We start from the raw sequence: 26,070 nt of genomic DNA, 5'->3' as shown, positions 1-26,070 counted from the left end.
TGTTCAGACTGAAAACAGCCCTGCTTTAAAAGATCACAAAGGGAGTTGCTTTAAGCACAATGACAATTCAAATCTGATCCAGAATGTCCTGTTAGAGTAATAAATCTACAAGTCTGAAGAGTTATCAGATGTGCAAAAGTTGAGCGGAGGTTTACAACCCAATGAGACAAGATCGAACAGCTCTGTAAAATTATCTGGATGTTAATCACAAGTTCAATAACGAATCAGATTCAAACTATATTCTAACATAATTCCAGCTAGCTGACATAAATGGAGGGAGAGAAAGAACGCAAGGAGAAAATTAAATATGATGGTAAACAAAACATGACAAATCGCCGGATATTAGAGCTATGTTAAGTAAATAGCTAGAGAAAATAAATTTGATGTTATAGTACACTCCATGAAACATTATCCACAGTCATTTCATTAAACAACAAAATTCGAAGACTTTTCCAAAACCTTTGAGGATTTTACTAATTCCATGACTTTTCCAGGCCTGGGAAACAAGATTATGGAACTCCACGACTTCAGAAACCCTGCAAATTTACTTGAATTACTGGGCTGTGTGTGTTTTTAATGCAGTGCTGTCGTTTGTCTTAACATGCAACAAACAGCAGAGGTGTGGAGCCAGATTCAAAACATGATTCGTCCCCGGAAAATGTCACGATATGTTTGTTCAGGCTATATTTTACAGGGTTGTATGATTGTTAAATTACAAACATAAAATAAAAGAGATTAACTACCTGCCATCTCTGTCCCAGTCGTACACTTCGACCTTGATTGTTCTGTAGGGAGAAACACAAGATGATGATCAGATTAAAAAGACAGATTTCTTTTCTTTTCCTGCAGTATGAGTTTACTGGTCTTTCTCCTAATGCACATTTGTTTTTTAGATTTATTGAGGCATTGTGAACAATAGCTGCAACATGTAACATACATAAAAAATTAAAGGTGATGTTGCTCGACATTTGCAATTAAAAAAAAAAACAAATGTTTTTCTCCAGAACAAATAAACTGACTTTTTATAATTATATTCAATGTACTAAAAGACTGTCTTCTATACTTGATAATCATAAGGTATACACAGATGTAGGGTCTTAACGCCTAATCAGAGGAATACTTATTTCTTTTCCCATTGTTGTCATGGAGGCAGTAAAAAGAGGCAGATCCATTCTGTAGCTTATCTTTATTCCAACACACCGTCTGCCTGTCAGTGTATTTGCCTCGGGTAATGTGCTCTCCTCATCTCCAAATACATCTATTTCTGCATCCTATTATAGCTTCCAAGGAAATATGGGGGAGAAAAAAACAGGATAGTCTGAAAGAGGCAGATATGTTGTCAGTCCATCTACCAATATCTTCAACAGGAGGGTCATTTCTCTCTGACAAAGGCAGGAGAATGATACGTCAAGAGCGAGAGGGGTGAGGCAAATGGATAATAGAACAGAGACTGAATTAAAACGGAGCAAAAGGCAGGAGGGTGTGAAAACAACTCAAACTGAATAAAAGTCAGCCGGAGTGCTAATACAGTCGGTTTTTAGTCATAGTTAGGGGGTAACGTGAGGGCAGAGTCAGCGAGGGGGAAACCAGAACTTTCCACCAGCCTGTAAATGCTGGGAAAGTGTGGTTTTAAACTCACATAAGAGACACTATAACATTTAAATAAAAATGATTCAATAAATGTAACAATAATATTACCTACAACAGCACTAATGTTACTCAACACCATTAGCTTATGTTTTGACAATGTGCTATAACATTACCATGCAGAGATTTGCTAAATCAAGAACTAAAGGGCCTTAGAGGCCCCAAGCTTTTATGTGTTGTAATTTTTAAATTCTTTATCTAATTTTATTATATTTACATTTTAAAAAAATGTAAATGCACCCGAGTTAGCTGGGGAGCTAATTTTCATCAGTAGTCCCTTGCCTGATGTTAAGAGGTATCTTAAAATAATAAAACAATGTGAATGTACAGTATGTACAATGGTTAAGACAAACAACATTAAGATAAAAAGGCCAACAATATAGTTTAACATGCACAAGTTAAGAATATACAACACAATTTAACTATTTGAGTGGATAAAACCCACATAGCAGATGATGCAGGCACAGTGTGAGTATAATCATTTATTTAGTGGCTTAACAATCAAAAACAATGTTTGGATAAAGTGATATATAATTTTTGTTTAACCACAAACAGCCCCAAAATTGCCATCACCAAACCCACCAGACTCCGTACAAATAAACAGTAATTTTAGCATGTATAGAGACAGCATACTTTCCACATGTAACTGAGTAAATTAAGGGTTTATTTTAAACTGACCAGAGTTGATGATTGTAGGAACAGTGGGAAGAAGAGTGGGCTTTCCCTTAAATACTGACTGTTTTCTATTCTCTTTCAGTCAGTTGAGTTTGTTTTGTCCGCCAGCAGTCAGTAAAGACGGCTCAAACTTGACTGTATATAGATTGTGAGCAGAAAGTAGCCTTTCACGAGTCTTGTGTGACTTTCTTCTGAACTTACTGTAATTGCTTAAGAGCTTGGACAGCTTTCTGAAACAAACTGCACCTAATTCAAAACCTGAGCCAAAAATGCACTCTTACATCCTCTTCATCTTTCAGTATGAGAAGAAGTGGAAATACAAAGCATCATTAATGTGCCTCAGAGCTACTTAGAGAACCAGATGCACATTAGAGGAAAGGAAGCAATAAAAGTGAGGAGTGGCTCATGGTGATGGGATGAACATGTCTCCTGGTCGGCTGAACACTTTCTCCTCCAGAGAAAGCGGTGTCTGTGCAGAGCTGTCTGCTTAATGCGGGTGCACATGCATGTGTTTATGTGCGTTATTAAGTCAGTGTTACGCCGTTTCTCGGTAGGAAACATCCCTCTCTGAGCTTTGATTAGGTATCAGGAAATTGACAATATCTTTGTTTGTTAATCTTGTGGTCTCCCTGCATGTATGTGTGTGTATGCCTGAGTGTGTGTGCTTGTCTGTGTGTAAGAGAGAAAGTGAGTTAACACGGACCCATCAGAGCACCTATCAGCAGAGTGACACAGCTCTCTATTGTTTGCCAGCTTGAGCTCCTCCTTATCTCCTCTCCCAGGCTGCAGAGAGACTGATTCAGTGTGTGTGTGTGTGTGTGTGTGTGTGTGTGTGTGTGTGTCTGTGTGTGTGTGTGTGTGTGTGTGTGTTTGTTTGTGTATGTGTGTGTGCTGTATGTGCAGTCCACTGTGAGTTTCCTGAGTCCCACATTGATAAGACTTGACTCCACTAATAAGCTCATTGGACCAAACTTCAGATCAATGCTGCTGTCTGCTAGCTGAGCGAAGCTAAAACATATTATCTGTTCCTTAGTGCCCTTTTTTTCACCACACAGCTGCTGTCGACACCAGAGGTGGATCCCAAGCGCATGACTGACATAAAACAGACACACAAAGTTTTAAACAGGCGCACTTCTTTTGCAGTATTTTGCAGTAACTTTCAATATGTTTCCTTGAAAGTATCAATTTACTGCCAATCCTTTAACAATAAGATAGATGTTTCTAATGGCAATTCTATCAGCCATAATGGCAGCATCTATTAGCGAGACTCCACTGACAGCTCCTACGTCCTTGGCAGCCCCTGGATCAGCACAAAAGACAGTGGCCTTCTCTCATTTAAGTTGCCATAATAGCCACCCTGAGCAAGAAAGAAGCACAAGGATGCTACAGACTCTGGGTTAATCTACGGATCGTCTTTAAATGTTATGTTCAAGTTATTTTCAGTCAGATAAAATCACCACTGACCTGAGCCACTACCAGTCATATCCTAGCATGCTCCCACTGATCACTGCCATTGCTGCTTGCCATTTAGACAAACATCCTTCCTCGTTTTTATATATGTTTGCAAGATGTTTTATCGAGCTGAGTCATTAACTCCTGCCTCCAGTCAAATACACATTGCTTCCAGTTTTTCAAATTAGTTCGTTTTAACACAGATTCATCTCCTATTTATTTCTCCTGCTTTCTAATGACCTGCGAAACAGCCAAGCAATCACGTACCAAGAAAAAGCAATTATGAACACGGACCTGTTAAAGCAAACAGAGAAGCTGTGTGCTTGTTTCCAGGATGACACTTGTTGTTGTGGTACCAAAATAAATGCAGAGAAACGGTAAAGCTGACTTAACCAATAATTTATTGCTTTTCTGGCTCTTTGTTCATGTAAATGTCATATGACAGGTGGATAAAAGCAGTATGGCCCTTCACACTGACAACTAGTCAATGAAGTATAAACTAGACCACCAGAAAATAATGTTACTTATCTAACGAAAGGCTAGTGAGGTATAGCTCTGAATGCATCACTACAGAGATGAAACCACTTTGCTGCTGTGTAGAACTGTGTTCCTACACATATATTTCTATATTTTTACACTAATATTTCTAAAATTCATGTGGAGATTTTTCAGACCATATTTAGCATCTGACAATTTATCTATTGTGGTCGATTAGATAACATTTTCTGCAGAAAGCTTTACATTTGATCTGTCCTATCCTTTAAAGGCTAAAACCCCCCAAAAATAATCTCCAAAAAAAAAGAAAAAAAGTCATTGTCAGTGTCTGTACAGCCTTGTTTTGGTCGCAGATGTCCAGATTAAGTAGTTATAAGGCACTCGGGACAGAGCTGTTTTGCAGGTAGTGATGCACAAGCATAGAGGCTACTCTTGCACGCCTTAGCTCTTGCTTTGCCTTTAGAAAACAAATTAGGGACAATGGTCTGGAAACACATATTTGGGGAAATTCCCTTTTTTTCCTGTTATCCTAAACCTGGAGATTTTTAAAATCAAATTCCATACTGCATTGGAATCGTGTTAGAAGGAGACAATTTATTACATCCATTAAAATGTATGACAGTATTGGCTTAGATTAAATAATCCTTATAAAAAAACAAGACAGCTGCAAAAACTCTCCAGGGGAAAACCTGATAGCAAAATCATACATCCACGCTTTGTTTTCCAGGAAAAAATATGCAATATATTTCTGCCAAATCATCTTTGTCCTCCTGCTGAAACTGCCAAATAAAATAAGAAATCTACTTAGTGGTGAAAGCACCTTCATACATTTTTCATTCCAACTGTATGTTATTTATTGAGTGCTGTCTTCCATAAAGCCTTACAAAATATAGTGTTTCACAACGATAGCCCACAGGGAAAACATAACCCAGCTACACACAGTGATACACAACTTTCAAAAAAAAAAATCATTTTCTTATTATCTTATTACTTTTTCCAGTGCATGCTGAACAATAAAAGCCCACATAAGTATTGGATGCACACAGTGTCTGCAGGCTTAGTGTTCATATCCCAGTAAGCCTGAACACACGTTATGCAGACAAAGGTAAAAATGAATGAGTATAAGATGTTTATGTGGTCCAGTACTGTCTTTAATATTTGGGTTTCTCATCCAAAAATGAAAAAATAAAACATTTCTAAAATGTGCAGAGAAAGGCCTCTTTAGTGAGCCCCAGTCAGCAGTGTTATAGTCTGTGTCAAGCAGCCTGAAGAGGCCATTATACCCTTTTTCCACCAAAATAAGCCAGTGAATGTTTTGTTTGTTTTTTTTAATGCAGGGAAATCCATTAAGATACGTGATAGAAAATGTGTGCCTTGCTGTTTTGTTTTGTTTTTTTTTTAATATATATATCATTTAGACCTGGGTAATATATCAATATTATATCAATATCATGATATGAGACTAGATATTGTCTAAGATTTTGGATTTTGTCTGGTTTTAAGGGATGAAGTGGAAAAGGGGCTTAAAATACTGCAAGAACATCATATCACCAGAGTTGCCTATCTTACCTTGTATGGCATTTTCTGTACGATTGAAACTGAAAATAACTACCTGTTGATTCAGATGTTCGTAATTTTCTGGAGATGCCATAATATTTAGTATCTAAAAAAGGTCTTACCTGTCATAATCACCATTGCAAAGAGCCCGGACAGGGATTTTAAAGGCCTGCCACACTGGGTTCAATGTGTTCTTCACCACCTCTGTCTTGTGGCAGATGGTAAACCTGAGCAAGAGTAAAATAAAGAGAGAGAGGAGAAAAATAAGATTTGAGGGGAAAGAGAAAAGGGGGGTGGACTTAAAGAGGAGACTTTTCACTGACTTAGAGTAAAAAGGGAGGGTTGTGAGAGCTTGACTACCTCCCTGACACACACATGTACAAAAATACACACATAAACACACACTGCAAAGAGGTAATTTCATTAGTCTCTTGGCTAGCAGGTGGACTTCGTATCTTTTGCCCTCAGAGCACAAGGTCTTATCTGTATTGTCACACACTGCAGGATGGAACAGAGAGTGTTGGATCATATACTCACACAAACATACACACACTCTATGTGAACATACCACAGCATTGCACTTCAAAGCTTACACACACACACGTCATACACAAACACTTCCACATGTAATTCACACATGCTTAAACAGGCATAAAGGCTTTGAATCAGAGGCAAAAATCAATGAAGCCAATTTCCTTTGGATGCAGGAAAGGAGTTAACCAAACATGAAAGGTAATAAGAAGAGACAGAGGGGGAGGGAAGGAGGAAGAGGAAGGGGACTCACGTGCCGTCCTCATTGCTCCTGTAGAAGACCAGGAAGGGATCGGACTTGCCGAAGAAATCCTTTTTGTCCAACTTGTTCCCACAGAACTGCATCATCACTGATTCCTGAAGAGTAGAGACAGAAAAAACTTAATAAAATGCTTATGGAAAGCATATTGTTTGTACACTGTACATGCACATTTCCAAGTAGTGGTAGTCTTAGTAGTCATTTATTTTATGAATAAGACACAAAAAACATGGGAATAGAGAGTCCAGGTTGAAAGAGACTGAACTTGACCTTTGAGAAGCCGAAATCAGAGAATTTTGACTCTTTTTTTCTTTAATAAATTCTTAAACCGATTAATCAATTATCAAACTTGTTGCTGATTAATTTCTTAGTTGATGACTAATCCATTGATGGTTGCACCTGATTATAAATAAAAAAAGATATAAAAGATATTCTCTTTTTTACCATTTGATAAGGAAAATGAAACACTTTAAATGTCCTTTTACACTACATTTTATTTATTTTGCTCACTGTATCATTCATTAACATTTTCAGCCATATTTGCAACTCATCTGATAAAATTTTGTTTTATTTGTGGGTGTTGCAGTCTGCTACACAAATGCCATCAGCTGCTTTTAATGCTTTTTTAAGTATTATGGTGGGATTCTGTGTTTCTCTAAGGTTTAATTATAATCATTATTAATATTTAAAGAAAGGGCCATAGCCTCTTGTGCTTTTTAAACTTCTTCTTATGTCTGTCGACAGACACACAAAGTGTATATTCAAAATTTAAATCTGTATTCCCACAGCTATTGTGCCCTTAATTCAAACCAAGACAAAGCAGAAATAGACATAAAAAAAAGATAAAGAAACAGAGCAGTCACTGGAAAACTTTTCAAGAAGTGTACATGCATCCTCACCCTGCAGTTGTTCAGCTCCTCAGCTTTCACAATAATGGTCCCGCATTTCTTCCCTTGAATGCCTCTGTATGCACAGCAAAAAGACACAACACAGCAAAGGGTTAAAAGATCGCACTCACATGGTTAATGTATTTTGGGATGACCAGGTTGTTTATGCTACATGTATCCTTCCTCCTCTACATCTGTTTCCTGTACTTGAGGCCAAGGTCATGTTTGCATTGTAGAGACAGCGTCTCATATTTACCAACCAGAATTACAATCTCGACATCGGAACAGTGTGTACAATTAGAGGTCATTAACAGCATCAAGCATGTTTGATAGCAGCTGGACTCGGTCCACACACCACGCAGAGGAGGACCCAGGCTGGAGGGTGACATTCTCAGAATGGGACCCTGCATGTACTAAATCTGAAAATAGTCCCATCCAAAACTGACCTTGCCCAGCTTCTCTGTCAACTCTAGGAAAAGTCCTGATAGTCCATACCAAACTTCTGTGTATGTTAACAGGATAACATACACTAAAAAATCACACAGACATCAATGTTTTTATTAAGAAAAAGAAAGTCTTAAGAAGAGCTTTAAAAAGCAGTGATAGAGAAAGCTAACGCAATCTCAGCAATTTGGGGGCTGCACTGCAAAAACTCGATACCCCTTAAGGCCGTCAGTGAGCATCTGCCACCCTAGTTGCTGTGGTGTGTCCCACATCGTTGGCCCTCGTCACCTTTTTTAAAGCCGATTCAGCATGTTGAATGGCATCTGAGACAGCAGAGCCCATCTGTGAATGTTATTAATATTTGTTCAGCTCAGCTCACAATAAGAGAAATAAGTGAGGAAAAGTAAACAAAGAGCTAAACTCATGAGAGAGCGGGACTGAAGCAAACTACAAGGTAAGATTGCTTAAATTTAGCCGTTGAGCTCTTGAGCAAAAATGTTTCCTGTTTGTGTTATTATTCACAGGCGCACAGTAAATATGCTTTGTTTACAAAGGTTTAAAGTACAAGGTAGATTTATTGTCATTTTTCTTAAATGTGGTTTAAGAAGAAATTTAATTAAAGTTGACCCTAAATCCTGCTTAAAATCCTTGAAGGTCAACAATAAATCAATGTGCACATGAACATAGAGCCAATGCAGGAAGGCCAAAATTTGTTTTTGTTTTATGTTTTAATAAACCTTATTACTACTATTGGGTACTCCAAGAAATGACACGTGGACGTCTTTGCACATGCACTTTACACTGTCAGTGATGGTTCACACTGGTTGACCACAGGAAATCAGAAACGACTGAGATTCTTTCCAAAGACATCATCACAGTCTGATCAGTGTTGTGACATTTTTCAGTGATTGCAGCGGACTGCATGCTGGGCAAGGGGTGAAAAGGTGAAAATTTGTACCCGTTTCCACAAAACATTTCCTTTGTCATGTTATCACCACTACTGTAAATCTGATAACTGACACAGCATAAGGGATGAAAAATGAGGGGAAAAAAAAGTCCGGGACAGTTTAAACACTGCAGTGAAGCCGCCGGCCGCCCACGACTCCACTGTGACATTTTCACTTCATTTCCTTCAGAATGTGGCCTCAGATGACATTTCTCCACTCTGCCTATACCCTCTTCAGACTTACTGATCTGTATGTTTATGTCTTCTACATTTGTTTCCAGCTGTTTGACTTAGGTCGAAAAGTGTGAAAGCACATTATGAGGTAAGACTGACTGGAAATGTCAAATTTATGAGCACATGTTTTAACTCAGGTCAGGAACAGGAACAAACCTCATGGAAAGTTTTACTACTTTACTGAGCCTAAAAACATTTTCAAGATACAAAAGGAGCACTGTTGAGCCTGACGTACACTTGTTAATCTTGTGGTGACACTGCATTTGTGTGTGTGTGTGTGTGTGTGTGTGTGTGTGTGTAGGGGGGACCGCTGCAGCTTTGGTAAAGGTGTGGATAGGAAATGTGATGTGTCACTTCCAGCACGTCCTCCTCCTCCCACACAAATACATGGACCTGTGACTGTTTTACTGTCAAACTGCAAATGTTATTTTCAGTCTGTTAGTAGGTCAACAAAGGCAGACAGTTTCTGACATTCATCCTCCCCCCTTAAACAAGTCATACATTTATGCTGTATAGACCCCTTTCATATTACACAGCCATTTTAACCCTGTTCAAATATCCATAAGCATGAAATATTTTAAAACTTTACCTATATTTTTTTTTTCATGTACCGGTTTTGTCTACCTGTGAAGGATTAGTTAGTACAATACTTCATTCTGTTTTGAACATTGGTGATGAAATTTAAACTGAGAACTATTATAATATATTATGTATATTATAAATATTATAAAACTTCCTAAATATGTTCAAATCCTTGTTTTCACGTGCAAAGTGTAATTTGTGTATCAATACTCCAAGAATACAGTGACAGTAGTGTATCTGAATGACAATTCTCAGACCAGAATGAGTGTTTAAAGTCCCACTGATGTGAAAGTTAAAGTGTCTTTAGCTTTTGTACTGTGATGCATTTCCAACAGAAATGGAATATTTGAGCAGCGTACAGTTACAAAAGGTATTTAATTAAATTCTTCACTATTGAAAGCACCACTAAAAAGTGGGCGATCTTAGATTTAAGTGCGATATAAACCTACAGTTAAGTCCACTGCTGAGCGAACTGTTCGCTTCAAAAACATCTCCCTAGTGAGATCACACTTCTCTTCCCCTCTCTTTTAATACTCCTTTGTTAGCTATTGCGACCCACAAGTGAAGAAGTTTGATTTTATATAGTTGGTGTGGCTAGCAAGTGGACCAAAGTTTCATTTGATTAGATTAACCTTTTTTAAGGTTAAGATAGTTTTACAGACAGCGAAAAGACAGGAATTCTGATGTAAAAATAGTCTAATACTGACATTTTATATATGAAAGCTAAATTAGTTAAATCATCAATTATCACAGACACAGGATTAAAAATCAGAAGATGTATTTTTCATTTAATTTATTCCATGAACAATTTTTCATGAGGAGTAATGGGCGACATTCAGAACGTATCTTTGTTTCAGAGTCTGTGCCAGCATTGTCTGTACATGGTTCTTTACACACAGGTGACAGTTAAAACAGACCAGTTTGTCTCTTGTCCATTTAAACAGACCAGTTTGTCTCTTGTCCATTTAAACAGACCAGTTTCAACCAAAAATTGTTTTTTGTTTGTTTGTTTCAAGACTTGTTTGGGTTTTTCATATTTAAATGATCATGAACCCCTCTTGGCTGATGCTAACAGCATGAGTAGTGCTAACAATGGCAACAGTGGTGACAGAGCCACTGGTGTTAACTTGTGGGTGAAAGGGTTTTGATTTAATTCAATATTTATGGACGCTATGTTACTGTGAAAACAACATCCCCAATATCAGCAGTAATCACTGTATGAGCACGGTGCAAAACTAGCAGGTAGGATAAGCACTTGCACTAACATGCACAGGCAGCGACTTACCACAACAAAAAACAGAGAAGCTCGAATAACAACACACACAGAGGCAGCATGACTTATTCTCTGTTCAGGATGCCATTGTACCATAAAATCTTTACCTAGCTGCTACATTATTGCTCTGCATGTCACATACAGAACCGTCCAGCCATGCTATCCATTTATGAGAGGATGAGCAGGATAACATTATTTAACTTGACATTTAAGAGGTCTTGCAATCTGACAAAGGGGCCTGTTGTTTGATGAGCTTGGCTCTGAAAGACCCACCTGGCACAAATCCACTCAGGCAGTCATTTAAACAGCCCAGGATTGGGGTTGAGGACCTCTGCATGAATGTAATTCAAGTCTCATTTTACACCGGCACTGGGAACTGGGGGAAAAGTGCCTCTGAAAGGGCAGACAAAATGAAATAGATCTTGGCCTTTTTTTTCACCCTTTTCCTCACAAATCTGATGATGAGAAGGAAAACTAAAATAGCACCATGGGGAGAGAGAAGACTTTTGTCTCTTTCTCATTTCCTTTTATTTGCAGACAGCATGGAGATAGGGTTTTGTAAGCATAATGTGGGTAGAATGATTAAATGATATTCAGAGGAGGGCTGTCTGGACTAATTATGACTGAGCAGGTGAGAAAATGCAAAGAATGATAAAAAAAAGTGAGGTAGACTATATTCATCTGCCTAAAGCAGCATATATAATCAAAGTAGGGCAAAAAAAATCAATATGGCATACTGATATAATTTGTCCAGGAAATATCAGTAAAACACTAACACCAATTATTTATGTCTTTAAGTAGTAGGAATCACACTTTGTAATGATACAGCGTTACTTAAAGATTTGCCTGTTTTTCACTGCTGTGGGTGAAATTGTGGTTCATTAACATTCTCCCATAAAATATTTTACCATCCAGATGGAAGTACTAATGTGCATGAACCAAATAAATAAAACTCATCTCTTCTGTTTCTCTTTCACTAATGATACCCAGAGAGAGCTTTACTGAGAACAAACTCTGAATGAAGACAATGCAGTGCCACAGACACATCCATAGAATCTAAACCAAAAACCGGAGAATATTTCTGATGTCTTGAAGCCCACTGTCACATCTACTGCACATGCATAAAACCAATTAACTGCAAATCACAAGTTAGAGTTGTGTGTGAGATGCAGGGGTGAATAAGACATATGTAACTGCAAATTACAGCACTTATTTTGCACTTGACTCTCCAGCCGCTTCATCTCATACGACCAATTTAAAAAAATCATTTTACAGTTCTCTCATGTTTAAGTGAGGATGTCTTTGACATGCTCTTCTGCTTTTCCTTTTTTGATCTATCTTTGGTTTATGAGAAGCATAAAAAGTTGTTGACAAACACTGCGATTAACAATGAAAGCAAAAAATGGACACATAAAGACAGAGCTAATTGAAAATAATGAGCTGCTTGGGTTGTCGGTGTACCAGCCATAAAAAATTACAGACAACCTTCAATTTTGTTTTAAAAACATAGTAACTCTGGAGGATATCCACTTGTTTTGACTTATTCTAACTGCTAAAGCCTCAAATTAACTTCAGATAAGCTTTTGAATACGTTTTTGCTTTAGAGATCAGGTGCGCTCAGTGTTGTATGGCCTTAAGCTTTCTTCTTATGTGTGCATGCAGTGTATATATGTACACGGATTTAGCTATTTTTTACATGTGCAGCAATTTGTGTCCTCTTGTGCATATATATTGATTTATGTTAAGTATATAGGGTTATGCATGTTTATATATAATTTGGAAGCTGGCTGATGATATTTGCATGCACAATATACCATGGATCAGTTTCATTTACACTGTCTGTATATGTGTGTTCTTTTCTGTCAACATGAACTAATAAAAAGTACATTTTTGCACAGAGAAATGATGGTGGATTCTGTCCCCCATCACTTATAATGACGAAAGGGACATTTCAATGGTCTATATGAGCAGAACTAATGATCGCAGTTTAAAAAACCTGTTTCAGTGTTCACATAGGCACCTCATGGTAGTTTTAAAACAGACTTGAAAAATTGTGAAGAGAGAGTTCAGTGTGTTTCTGTGTCTTCCAGTTTTTAAGGAGTACAGTAAAGACTTTGCAAAACTATCTCCATCTCTTTTTTGTATTGCTTCTCACCCTCTCAGTCTCAATCATGTCATCTCACAACAATAATATGCAGGGAGAAAGAGTTAAAGACACACACACACACACACACACACACACACACACACACACACACACACACACACACACCAGACAAGCGACCATGATCCACGTCGCCATGACAACTCTGCTGAGCCGGGGCCCCCACTGAGAGATATCGAATGGGATTCCTCTGCTCGTTATTTCTTCAAATGCCTGCTCTCGCTCCTCTATTTTTCAGAGCAGCGGCCATTATTCTGTCTGAGAGATTGGCCTTATAATGACACGTAGGTGGCAGCTGACAGGATTGCACAGATTCTGGATGAATAATGTATTTCACAGTTTAGCCTTACAAACACGTGTACACATGCAGACACAATACGTGGCAAAAACAAGAAGAATCAGCTCAAAGCCTGAAACTGAAGAAAAATTCAGGCAATACAAAGCTGCTTTCTAAACTGTGTACTGCAATCTATGTGTATGTGTTTAACTGCCTCTGGGGAAATTAGTTTTCTATCTCAGAAAAGAAACATCATGACAACACATATGTAGTGGCAGCACATAGTTGAGCTGCAATTCGTGTTGTAAAAAATATCAATTTATCAATACAGATTGATTCTCATTCATTCATTCACTCATTTTTTGCAGTATCCATATGGGTGTGTAATCTTTTTATTTAAAAAAAAATAAAATAAAATTGTATGCCCTCAATGTATCGTGAAACCGTCTAATATTGATCACAGGTTACTGATTTGAATAAAATCGAAATCATACCATGGCAGACTCTGTGTAATCATAAAATATCAAATCATTCTCCAAGAATCGATAAAATAAAATATTGCAATGTCAATAGTGATTTACAACCTGACTAGCTCTAGTCACTGAGTATTTTTGTTATTTACTGAAATCAACAGCAGCACTGGTGCACAGTGCTTCATGTTCATCACTCTACAATAGAGTGAGAGAGCATCATTCAAAATGTGACAAAAGCCAGGTAAATGGGTTTTTCACTGTTGCATTTTTTGCTGAACGCGTGAATGTGTGTTTTGATTGCAAATAGCCATTTTGAAAAAGTTCATCCAAACTCTCAGGTAAAATGTCTTCCTCTTATTTAGTTCATTCGTGACATAGAAAAGCACTCCAAAGTTGAGAAGTGCTTGAGGAATATCTATCTGCCTGTATGTGCCTGTGTGTGTGTGTGTGTGTGTGTGTGTGTGTGTGTGTGTGTGTGTGTGTGTGTGTGTGTGTGTGTGTGTGAGGAAACACTGTGAATCCTCTAATCAAGACACATGGATTTGCAATCAGCGTGTGGCGAGAGACGGGTAATTAAGTCTGGGCTACTTCTGGCCTGCAGCATAACACAAATGCGTGCACAAACAGGGGCTCACACACCCACACACACACACACACACACACACGTAAAAATATGTAATTTTCATTATATTCTGGATGAAGGGAGAATACCTAAATGAGGTATCAATTATAATTATAAAACCATGAGAAGCCATCTATTCTTGGTCGTACCCCAACATAATCACACACTTCTTTCCCCAAAAGGAAACTCATAATCATAATTCTCTCACACAAAGGGAATGCTGTCATCAAATCCATGTCATACCAGAGGCAGACACAGAGTTTCTTTGTGCTTCCCTCACAAATCCATACAATCAGGCTTGTATTCGCAGCTATCACCCTTTGTGTTTGTGTGTCTGCGTGTGTGGGTATTCTTGGTTCACTTGTATCTAAAATTATAGTTCACCAGGGCTTCTCTCTGACCCTGGTAACACTGAAACATTCCGTTTGTCGGAAAAAAAGAAGCAGAGACACAAAAATAAGAGGGTGGCGAGTGTGAGAGAGAAAAAGATGGAGTTGGAAAGGAGAAGAAGAGAGAAAGAAAAAGATGGAGAGGTAAATAAGTGATGGAGCAAAACTCGTAAACTGCCCACTGAATACTCAAGGGACCCTCAAAATGAACACCAGTGTCAGTATATCAAGTGAAAATCACACAAAATGCAAATTCATTGCAAAATGTCCCAGGTGGTATTCACTAAACCTGAGTGCTCTCATGCAAATCTAACCAATGAGTCAGGGCGACACGCTCATTCATTTCTGAAGTCAAAAAGGGACCCTGAATTGATTCATGCAGCACATCAAACTCATATTTAAAGGTATCTTTTCAGGAATTGTAAAAGTTAATTTGCAAGTAAAAGGACTAGTTTGACATTTTGGGAAACACGCATATTGACCTTCTGAAGCTTCAGCCGGCAGCTTAAAGCTAGCCTGGTTCTGTAACAAATTTTGATTTGTATACATTGGTTTTAAGGGGGACTATGCTGCAGACAGTGTCTTGGTCAGGCAAGGTACTGTAACTGCTTCTCATCACTATAAGGTTAGCAGGTAGCCGACAAAGACACCATGAAATCCAAAGAAAAAGTCTGGCACATGATCCCTGTTTTGTAATTCCCACTTCTCCCACAGTCTTTATGCTAAGCTAATCATCTCCTGACTACAGATTCATATGAACCAATCACATATGAGGATGGTATTGATCTTCTTAACTAAAACCTAGGAAAGAACACATCCTTAGAGCACCCCCACCCCACCCCCCCACCCCAAAAAAATTAGGGGTCATATTTTTTTTGAAAATGGATATCTCAATTGTAAATGGCTTGTCAACAATAAAACATGTTTCCGCAGTACAATCAATCAACAATCAGTTAACACCACTCTTGTTTATTTATCCATTTCGTGGTAAACAACATACACTCTCTTCAGCTATGCAAGAGCTGAAAAAAAAAATCAAATCAAGATTCTGTACTGGTTTTTACGTAATAAAGTGCTGTACCCGACTCAGAATTGTGTCAACTGAAGTGGATTTGGCAGTTCAATACAGATATTCGACTATTTTTTTTTTTTTCCGCATTGAGTTTGAGAGTTGAATTGTGTTAGGCAAGACATTCAGGAGGACAGCAATGTTCACATGGTATAGTTAACAAGCCAAGTTAGCGCTCTTAGCTAACATCTGATCAGAAATTTGTAACAACCACTCTAGTGAATGGTCTCCATCTAATGATTTGAATCTTGCCTTTAAGGGGGCCGCTCTACTGTAATGGTCAAATTTGGATGAAAAGAGAAGACAGAGCAGTGGGGCTATGTATACAGAGATGGCACAGAGACACACTGAAACATGTGTCACCTGTAGTGCACACACACATGCAGGAACCCATGCATTACAGGATACTGCGCTTGTTATGGTTTTGCATTCTTTTGCTGGTTGCACTCAGTCTTTTTCTTCGTTTCTCTCTCCCATGCACGCGCGCACACACACTCACACAAACAAACATACAAACACTGAATGCCCACTGGAGTTTGATTGAACAATGTAATTAGCTGTAATTAGTACTCATTAAAATCGTTAAAGATCCCCCCTGTTGTGTCAGGCTGCAGGTGTGTGTCTGACGAAATGTAACACACACACACACACACACACAATAATAATACATGTTGACAGGGTTTCTATTTCTGCATTACATCACTCAGGGAATCTGTAAAAACAGGATCTCTGAATTACTGCATGACCCTTGGGAAGTACACAAATGTACTGAACACATTTCAGTCACTCTTTTGGAGCTTTAGATATCTGCTGTAACATATGCACAATACATGAATGTCTTCAGTCCCTGAAAGTCAACAACTCCCACACTCCACATTTTCTTTAGCTATGAAAGTTTTCTGCATGATATATGTCAACATCATGTACAAAACATCTAGAATTTTCAATTTAATGCATTTTTTCAGCCATAAGAATGGCAGCTAAAAAGAAAATACTCAATAAAGTCATTGATCATCTTCAGGAAGACATTTCCTGTACCTACATTTATAAACACATTCATTTTCTGCCATTAGCGTCATCAATTAAAAAAAAAAAAAAAAAAAGACTACAAGTACATACGCTGTCCATGAGTGTGTGTGTGTGTGTGCGTGCGTGTGTGTGCTTATGTGATTGTGCAGATGATGAAGAGTGGAGTGGAGGGAGGGGTTTCTTGAGAGGCGCTTGAGAGACCAAACAACATCGTTTTGCACTTTGGAGGGGTCCATGGTGCATGTAAAAGCATGTGCACACAAACACACACACACACACACACACACACACACACACACACACACGTGCACACACACATGTGCACAGACGTGTGTCTGTTTCTCTCTCTCTCTCTCTGTTAGTGGGAAACCTACTACTGCAATCACCATGGCGATTGCTGCTCAAGTGGATGACAGTGTTGCTTCGAGACGAATGGAAGAGAAATAGTGGAACACACATACTAAAAAGCCACAAACATACACACACACACAGGTTGCCAGGTTGTTGACAGTGTTCAGTGAAGAGATGCCAGCTTGGCTGTTATTTCCCCCGACACCCCCCATTTTAAAACTCGAGGCTCGTGAAGGCTTCAGATGAAGAGGCAAATTGGATTAAAAAGACAACAATTGAAAGGAAGCCAAGTGTGCTTCACCATGAGAGAAAGAGAATATGTGAAACAAAGGGGGCCAAAAGAGCAGCAGCATGGATGAAAGTAGATAATGATGTATTCTAATTCGGGTTCTTAATGAAGCTGATTTTGCTGCTCAGAGTATTTTAATATAAACTGTAAATAATACTTGTTTTTTTAAAACAGCTGCAGAGTGCAAGCTGCTAAAGCTACTTCAGACCCCCCCGGGATGTTGTAATGTCAGAACTGCAGGAAAGATTCAACAAATGAATCCTTGCAATTTTGTTAAATAACTCCAACTATTCTGCATATTTAGTACTCTCCTTGTTGTCTTACTTGGGAAGATGCAGACATAAGCGACACAAATGTCTAGCATTTGATAACAAAAATTACTGTTAAAAACCAATGCAAGGCAATTCACTGATGTTCTGCATGAAAGCGGGGGTAAACAGTTTTGCACCACATGCAACACTGTCGAAAAACAATTTTCTACCACAAAACACACAAAGATAATGGCTGAAAGTCATTGACAACAGACGAGACAAAAAAAACTATGACAAATATGGAGGCTGTTGCATCCATACCTACGCGTGAGTTAGATTTAATATGCATATAAGTCATAAAGTGATGGAGGCTTACATTCCTGTTTGCAAGATAAAGTGTGTGTGTTTGTGTGTTTGTGTGTGTGTTTGATAAAGAAATAGTAGGAAATAGGAATTAAAAGTCTCAAAAAAAAGGTTTTGAACGTTAATGCAGCCTTTTTTCAGTAAGGTTACTTAGAACACTAAAAACAGTCCAGTTTTATTGTCACTATGACACTCTTAAACAATGATACCAAAAAAGCTGCTATTTTTGCAACTTTCAGTTGCTCCTGCCATTTTATTGTGAAAAGAAATGTCTAAAAACATCATAACACACACATCACAATGTTTTAATAAAACTGATATTAGATCAGGCATAATAGGGCGCAACAATCTCTTAAATTCTTTTTTAAAAAGCCCGCAAAATCCTGGAGGGACTGCTGCTTTTTGTTATGTTTGACGCAGAACAGCTATGTACCCTGCATGCCAGCTTTCATTTAATAGTGTTTTGCAAAATATCTGTAGAGAGTGTCAGTGTGGAACTGTTGTGGCAGAGAGATTTGGGCCTAAAGCTGCAATTCAGAGATGTGATACTCCTGCAAAATGTCATAAAGATAAAGGCAGATATTAAGACAGCTCCCTGTCAGAGTGGATATCTTTCTGGAAAAGGCATGTTGTTTGTTTGTGCTTTCCATGGATCAATTACTTAAACACTAACAGTGTTGTAAATAAGCACAGAGTTGCAGTTTTGACAGCTGGAGTAGCAGGTGCACAAAGGTTATAGGAATACATAATACTGGTATTTCATCAGGCTTAGACACTAGATTGAGTAAAACTGCTCTGATCAGTCCTGACACTAATCTCATCAATGCAAAATAATGTTTTAAACACTGATACCAGCTTACGTGCATTTCAATTAAAAACATTTACCTTACATTCTTAATCTTCCACCTCTTAATATAACATGTAAACTCCTCATTGGGTTACTTTGTTTATAAATTGCAAATTAAGATTTTGATCTATGTGTTGATGTGAGTGCGGTGACACGATCGAATGCGTCTGTAATTTATCTAAGCAGTGTTTTTAAAACATGATGCTCTCATACACATTAGCAAAGACAAATTAAAGATGAAGAGCAGTAACAATTTGTCATTAAATATAGCTATGTAAATACATTTATTCCCTTTGGCTGAAAAATGGATGGATAATTTGTTTTTTTCTGATGTGAAAGTCTTTTTCAACTGTTATATACTAAAAATTATTAACTACAGGTCACTGACAGGACTGATCGTAATGTGTGATGCATGTTAGATGATTGAGAGTAAATACAGTCTTATCTGGGCAATTAAAAAGGCAAAGAATTAAGTGTAAACATTAAGGTATCCTTATTGGGTTTTTGTATTTCCTCCACATTAAAATGGATACATTCATTTATAAATGCAAAGACTGTAGGCTCATTTACGCTTTTGTCTTCTGGTTCTTCTTCATTTTTCATTAACTTCAAGTAACTTCATGTGCACACACTTTGTACACTCACACTCACAACAACAAGAACAAGAAAGGAAAGTCAAATGAACTAACACCTTCATGCAAATGCACATAAGGAAACACAATGTACGCACACACAAGTAGTAGATGAGACATGTGCAGATATTGTGTTCTATAGCTTAGTATCTTCAGAAACTACAGAAAACAGTAAAATGTCGGGGATGCACCCTTGATACTGCAAATTACCAAACAGCAGATATTATTCCACACAGAGTAAATCTACACATATCTCACAGCTTTATCGCTCTCTGTGTACACTATATACACATGTTGCTCGAGGAGGATATACTGGCTTTTGCGCTGGTTGTTAAAAAGTCACCTTGTTATTCATTTACTGTACAGTAAGCTATAGGGATTTCATGTACCACTCTTGTAGGAAATACACTTTCATAAACAATCTATGTGAAACAACCGCAGGCTTAAAGGGACACTTCAACCCAAATCAAAGATACCTGTAGTGCCATTTACTAGTCTAGATTGTTTTGGTGTGAGCTGGCCAGTTTTGGAAATATCAGCCGTAGAGATGTCTGGCCTCTCTCCAGTATAACAGAACTAGAAGCACTTTTGGTGTTCAAAGCTTTAAAAAACTTCAGAATCATGACCTGGTTACTCAAGATAATTAACAGAGCAGTTTCATGTAGGAACTATTTTCTTTGTAACAAATTACACCCGTTAACTGTCTCACTGTGCAGAAGGAAGCATAAATATACTGCTGGCTCACTTAGCATCACTGAGCTAGCTTATCTTACAGCTCAGCCGACGAGGACGCCAATAATGTTTACATATCAAACAGTCACGAGCACAAACCTGTCATACATGAGTAGATGCACACTTCCTTCTCCACATTGATACAGTTGACAAGTGTAATTTGATAGAAGAATTTGTTCACTTGCCAGTTTTTGAACTGGAATGGGTAATATATCAATTACACTCAATGTATCTCAGCTTGTTCCACTTGAGATTTATAAAATAACTACCAACATCCAGTATAAATTATCAGCACCTGCATGAGACTCACTTTGGCGTTTCAGTTCTCTTTCCTTTTACAAACACAAACAGAAAAAAATGAATCAGAAAAATGATACATTACACTACATTACACCACTTACTTCTGGGCAATAGTGTGTGAGCGTGTGTGTGTGTTTTTTGTTTTTGCAGGGCCTCAACCATGGAGCACCAGTGTGACTTGCAAATACTGATAATTTATGAACTGGAGAGTTGTTAGTTTGTTACCTGTAAATGAATCGTCACGTTATCCCTGTAATGGTCTAACTTTCTTCAACTGCTAATAACTATCTGTTGACCAGGGGACAGGCTGGGTGTTTCAAAATGAAAGCATCCTTAATTTCACTTTTATTTTTTTCATTGTAACAATGATTTATTTAACTTTATTATAATGGCACTTCATTTAGTTTATTAACTATTTTGGAAGTCTACTGTAGTTCAGATGATTTCAAAATATGGAGATACACATTGTGTATCGTGATATAGATTGAAAACATTAACAGACCATATAGCCCAGGCCGATTTCTAGATGCATCTTTTTGATGCTTTGAGCACCACAAGCTGAGTGCCATCTAGTTCTATTATATTGGAGAGAAGGAAGACATCTCTATGGCTGATATCTCCAGCACTCTGCAACTGATAAATCCCTCTACAGGGAAGAGAAAAAACCTTGTATTTGGGGTGAACTGTCCCTTTAAAACATACTTGCACACAGTCAATGCTTAAACACATCAAATCCCAAAGGAAATGCCTGAGCCCTGCTCGATACTCTGCAGGAGACAACATCCCTGACAGCTCTGACAGTCGTTTGATGTCTCTTGCTGTGACCATCAATCAACATTGGTCAGATAATTACTGAAATATCGGCACACTCCCAGCTCTGGGCACACAGACTCACCCAAGAGGTTTTTCCAAGCGACTGCCCAACGATCCAACCACCTCTCCGAGAGTACAGCATGCCTGGCCAAGAAAATCCTGCAGAGACAGAGAAAGACAGACTGTTTTAGAAAACAGACACAAAAATACAGAAAATTGAACTGATAAAACAAAATTGACATAAAATTACTCACAGCGATAAAATTACCTCAGTCCCTGATCTCTACAGAGCTCGACCCTGCAGGGCCAAACCATTTCAAATACCACCATGTTCCCCATTGACAGATAATACCACAAAATAGATTGAGCCTTCCTCTCACCTGCCACACTCTGCTCCCTTGCCACTTTTCTGGTAGATTAGATTGCCATCACACAATGAAACTTTACAGGTGATTCAGACAGACAGGCACAGAGATGGAGAGTACATGCACAAAAAAATATGTGTATCCTAGAAACAGTTACCAACTACATCTGATAGCATTACCATAAGGAATTCATGTTTTCTGGTGGAAAACTGTGGAAAACATAAGCCTTCAAAATAAAAGTCAAGCATGAAACACAAACTACAGCAGATTCTGGTCTCTAATAACTGAAGCTATTGCAGAAAAATGCCATCTCTATATCACCAGGGGGCACACTGTTGAGCTCGTTCGTCATTATTGGACAATGTCTCTAATATCTGACTGGAGCCGCTCCAAGCAGCAGAAACATAATGACTTTTCTTTGCTCCAATGATTAGCCCCTTCTATTATTCCGTCTCTGTATCTATCCATCCACACAACTTCATGTCGACCTATGCAGCTCATTTATCTCACCAGTGTTGCATACATACTGTGCAGTCACATGACTGTGATTTCATTATTTGTTTTGGCCCCAACCAGTGCTGAAAAATATTTGAAAATGATTTTTATGATATTTTTGGTCTTTGATGTAATGCTGTAAAGTCACAAATCACCTAGCAACTGCCGCTGTTGCCATCATGGAGGATTGGCTGTGTGCAACAAATGGCTAAATATACAACAGGGAGGGCTAAAAAAAGATATAATCAGAAAAAATATAGCCGTGTGGGCGTAGTTCCATTAAGTAGTGTTGCGAAAAGTCAACTATTTGATGGATAAGGCTGATATATACTGCAGAAAAGGAGTGTGGTGAGTGTGAGCAGATGGATATAGATTGTTAATAAAAACCGTGTATTCCAGTTTTAATATACTAGAATATACTGGGAGGTCAATGCTTCTCATCTATGAGTGTACTTTGTACCAAAGCTGAATCTGTTTATCCATCACCAGTTTTATGCTGAAATGCCAGATTAACCTTAATAATGGAAGAGTCTTCTGTCAGAATGATAGCCACATGTGAAACTGAAGTGTTTTTACTTTTTTTTCTTTCCACGGCACTAGCTTATCAAATCATAAATTTAATCATAAAATTACGCACCAGGATGGATGGCCATTAACAAGCTAATCTGACAGCCAGGCTAGCTGTTTACAGTCTTTACACTTAGACAATTTAGCTGGCCACTAGTGGTGGTTTTTACATCTACTGTACAGACCTAAACACCTCTTCAGCAAGTGAGCAAATACGGGTGGATGGAGTGCAATAAAATTGTCCAAATATACTACGAGCAACAACATTCAGTAAGCCGATGGAGCCCGATTCAAGCAGGAAGGGCTGAAAAAAGGTTGCAGGGCAAGACATTTTTCAAACAAGCTACATGTCTCTGAGCCTGTTTGCTGACATACAGAGCAGGTTAGGGTATCTTCTTTGGAAACCACTAAAACAATCTGGTGTTCACTCACTCACTTGCTCATTCACATCACGTCCAGTCAGAGAGAGGTGTGAGAGTGGCATCCATCTTGTCCCTTTACTCTTGTCAACAACGTAAATAAGTCCATTTCTCAAAATGACAAACTTTTTCTGCAGTGTTTAATAAATAATTGTAATTGGAACAAGGGTGGAACGGTGGTGTTGTGGTTTGCACTGTGGCATCACAGCAAGAGGGTCTACGCTGCCTTGCCCCAATCATAGCTGGGAAAGGCTCCAACCCCCCTTAAGAGGCTGATAGAAGAAGAAGAAGAAGAAGAAGAAGAAGAAGAAGAAGAAGAAGAAGAAGAAGAAGAAGAAGAAGAAGAAGAAGAAGAAGAAGAAGAAGAAGAAGAAGAAGAAATGTACATTGTGCAGCAAAATTTGTCGCTCGGGGACCAACTCCAGATCTTTTGCCAGCGCCTTGGTCAAGAGCACAGGCAGGAGTCTTAACCAAATGTACATGTTTTTGATAGTGAGGGAGACTGGAGCACCCATAGAAAACCCACACAGTCACAGGGAGAACATGCAGACTTCACATAAAAAGGACCTGAGAGGGCCCGGAACCTTCTTGCTGTAAGGCAATGGTGCTAAACACTAAACCATCATGCCGCCACCGAGCTGCTTGGACGTAGACCAGTGTTATTTTGTGAAAGTGCATCATTGCAACACACCAAAAACAGGGGCCAAAATAAGTGTGTTCACAGAGGTGTAATGTTTCCATCACTGCCGATCAGAGCCAGTCGGCGTTGAAGCCGATAAAAACCGTAACAGCTGCAGAATCATTCGCTCCACGAGTGAATGCTGATCGTAACCTTTCCAACTAAAGACAAACACTAGATGTTGTTGGAAGTTAGTGGGATTTTTGTCCAATGGTAAATAGGCTTTACGAACCCTTAATAAAAGGTGGTACAATTTCTACAGATGTTTGATCTGCCCTTTGATTTTCAAAGCATATCTAAAATGTGTTCAAAATAGAATAATCTGGTGTCCTATCTATCTGCATACAGAAATGGAAATAAGTGTGATATCATAAACAGGACAGCGTATTTTCTCTCCCTCACTCTCTCGACCTGTCCCTCTATGTTCCACACTATTTCTCACCCGGTTCCCAGGTGTGCCTGCAGCCTCCAGCTCCCATGTTGAAACACCATCTAATGGATTGGCTCTCTGGCCTTCCCGCCCCCTGAGACCTGCATCAATACTGGTACGCTGCCTCCGAGCCAACATGCCTGTCTCTTCTTGTATGAGATTATTGATTACAAGAAAGTGAGGGAAGGAGGAGGGGAAATGAGAAATGGAGAAATTGAGATAGGGAGAAAGTGAGAGAAGCAGGGTATGGAAATGAAAAAACCAGAAAAGATGACAAACTGCTGTGGTCAGAAGGAAAGACAAGAAAGAGAGATGAGGAAGGCAAAAGAGGGATGACAACAAAGCGACAAATGAGGGGAGAAAAATCGTAACGGAAAACTGAGGGACTAAATTTATTTTGAGAGACTTGGAGTGCTTTTCACCGTAGTATTCAATTTATCTACACTTAGTTTCATAAATGTACTTACAAATAAATACCAGCAGTGCATTTGATAGCTATCATTCAGCCATTTCAAAACTGAAACTCTAAAATCTTACATAAAAGAAAAGCTCACTATGACTTGCTGGAGATACAATAGCAGATAAAGATCATGATAAAGCTTTGCAGCAACATTGCAAGTAGTCATAATGATTTATAAGCTCATGTTACCTGCAACATCAAGAGGTAGCATAAAAGATTTGGAGATTTTTTGCTGTACAATTTTTTGAAAACAAGACCCACTTGTACCTTGAGATCAACCTTTCCTTGATACTGTTTGCAAATGTCACAATTCTACCCTGAAGTAAATGAACCAGATCTTTAAACCAGATGATTTCAACCTTCATGCTAGTTAGGAGCTTTGAGACTGACTTGGTAAAAAGCAAGAGCTTGAAAGCCTTCCAGATTTCTCTGAGATATATTAACCATCTCTTGCCAGATTCAAATCTTTGACAGTGTATTGAGCATAAGAAATCCTTTATTTTAAAAAGACAATATGCTTTGCAAAGTAGTAATGCAAGCAGTGTTGTTCTACTTAAGATTCTTTGTTGTCTAAAAACATTTAAACATGAAACCTTTGACAATGCATCATTTAGTCAGATGCCACCTTGTGATACTGCACAGCAGTATGCTGTAACAGCTTAATAAAATCCACTTCCTGTGATTCTCCATCCTTTTGGACAGTTACCTGTATATGAGACTGTTAGAAAAGTGAAGAAAATACAACCTTGTATCCTGTGCCTCTACAGAGGGCCTCAATTACATCTATTCCCCTAAGGTCATGTAATAGCTCTATGACAAAATGCCAGAGAAAAATAGATATCATTTTATCCCAATATCAGGGTAGCTATTGGCTTAGTGCAGTTAGAAATGTCACAGTCACACAAAAAAAAACAACTGGGGAAACAGGCCTTTTGTAGTCGGTCTGTAGTCTGTAAGGGTATTATGTGTAAATGTACTGTGGTAAATTTCCCTCCATCTAACCAGCGTCCAGATCTCTCAGCTCATCTCTCAGCTCAAATCCAATTTTGCTGGCTCATGGGCTGTTGCTCGA

The 26,070-nt window shown here is 38.4% G+C and overlaps 1 protein-coding gene across 1 annotated transcript in view; it reads right to left on the bottom strand.

Annotated features, from left to right (window-relative positions):
* Nucleotides 1-26,070, bottom strand: part of LOC121961191 (copine-8) — a 104,359-nt gene that overhangs the window by 33,616 nt on the left and 44,673 nt on the right. The window contains exons 6-10 of the mRNA XM_042511078.2: nt 21,666-21,742; nt 7,516-7,579; nt 6,611-6,714; nt 5,949-6,053; nt 744-785 (exon numbers count right to left, since the gene is read on the bottom strand). Of these exons, the coding sequence (XP_042367012.1) occupies nt 744-785; nt 5,949-6,053; nt 6,611-6,714; nt 7,516-7,579; nt 21,666-21,742 (392 nt within the window). The remainder of the gene's footprint in view (nt 1-743; nt 786-5,948; nt 6,054-6,610; nt 6,715-7,515; nt 7,580-21,665; nt 21,743-26,070) is intronic.

This window comes from Plectropomus leopardus, chromosome 22, assembly GCF_026936395.1.
Source record: "Plectropomus leopardus strain MGB_pleo_1.0 chromosome 22, ASM2693639v1, whole genome shotgun sequence".
NCBI lineage: Eukaryota > Metazoa > Chordata > Actinopteri > Perciformes > Serranidae > Plectropomus > Plectropomus leopardus.
This window is presented reverse-complemented; position numbering and strand designations above follow the sequence as displayed.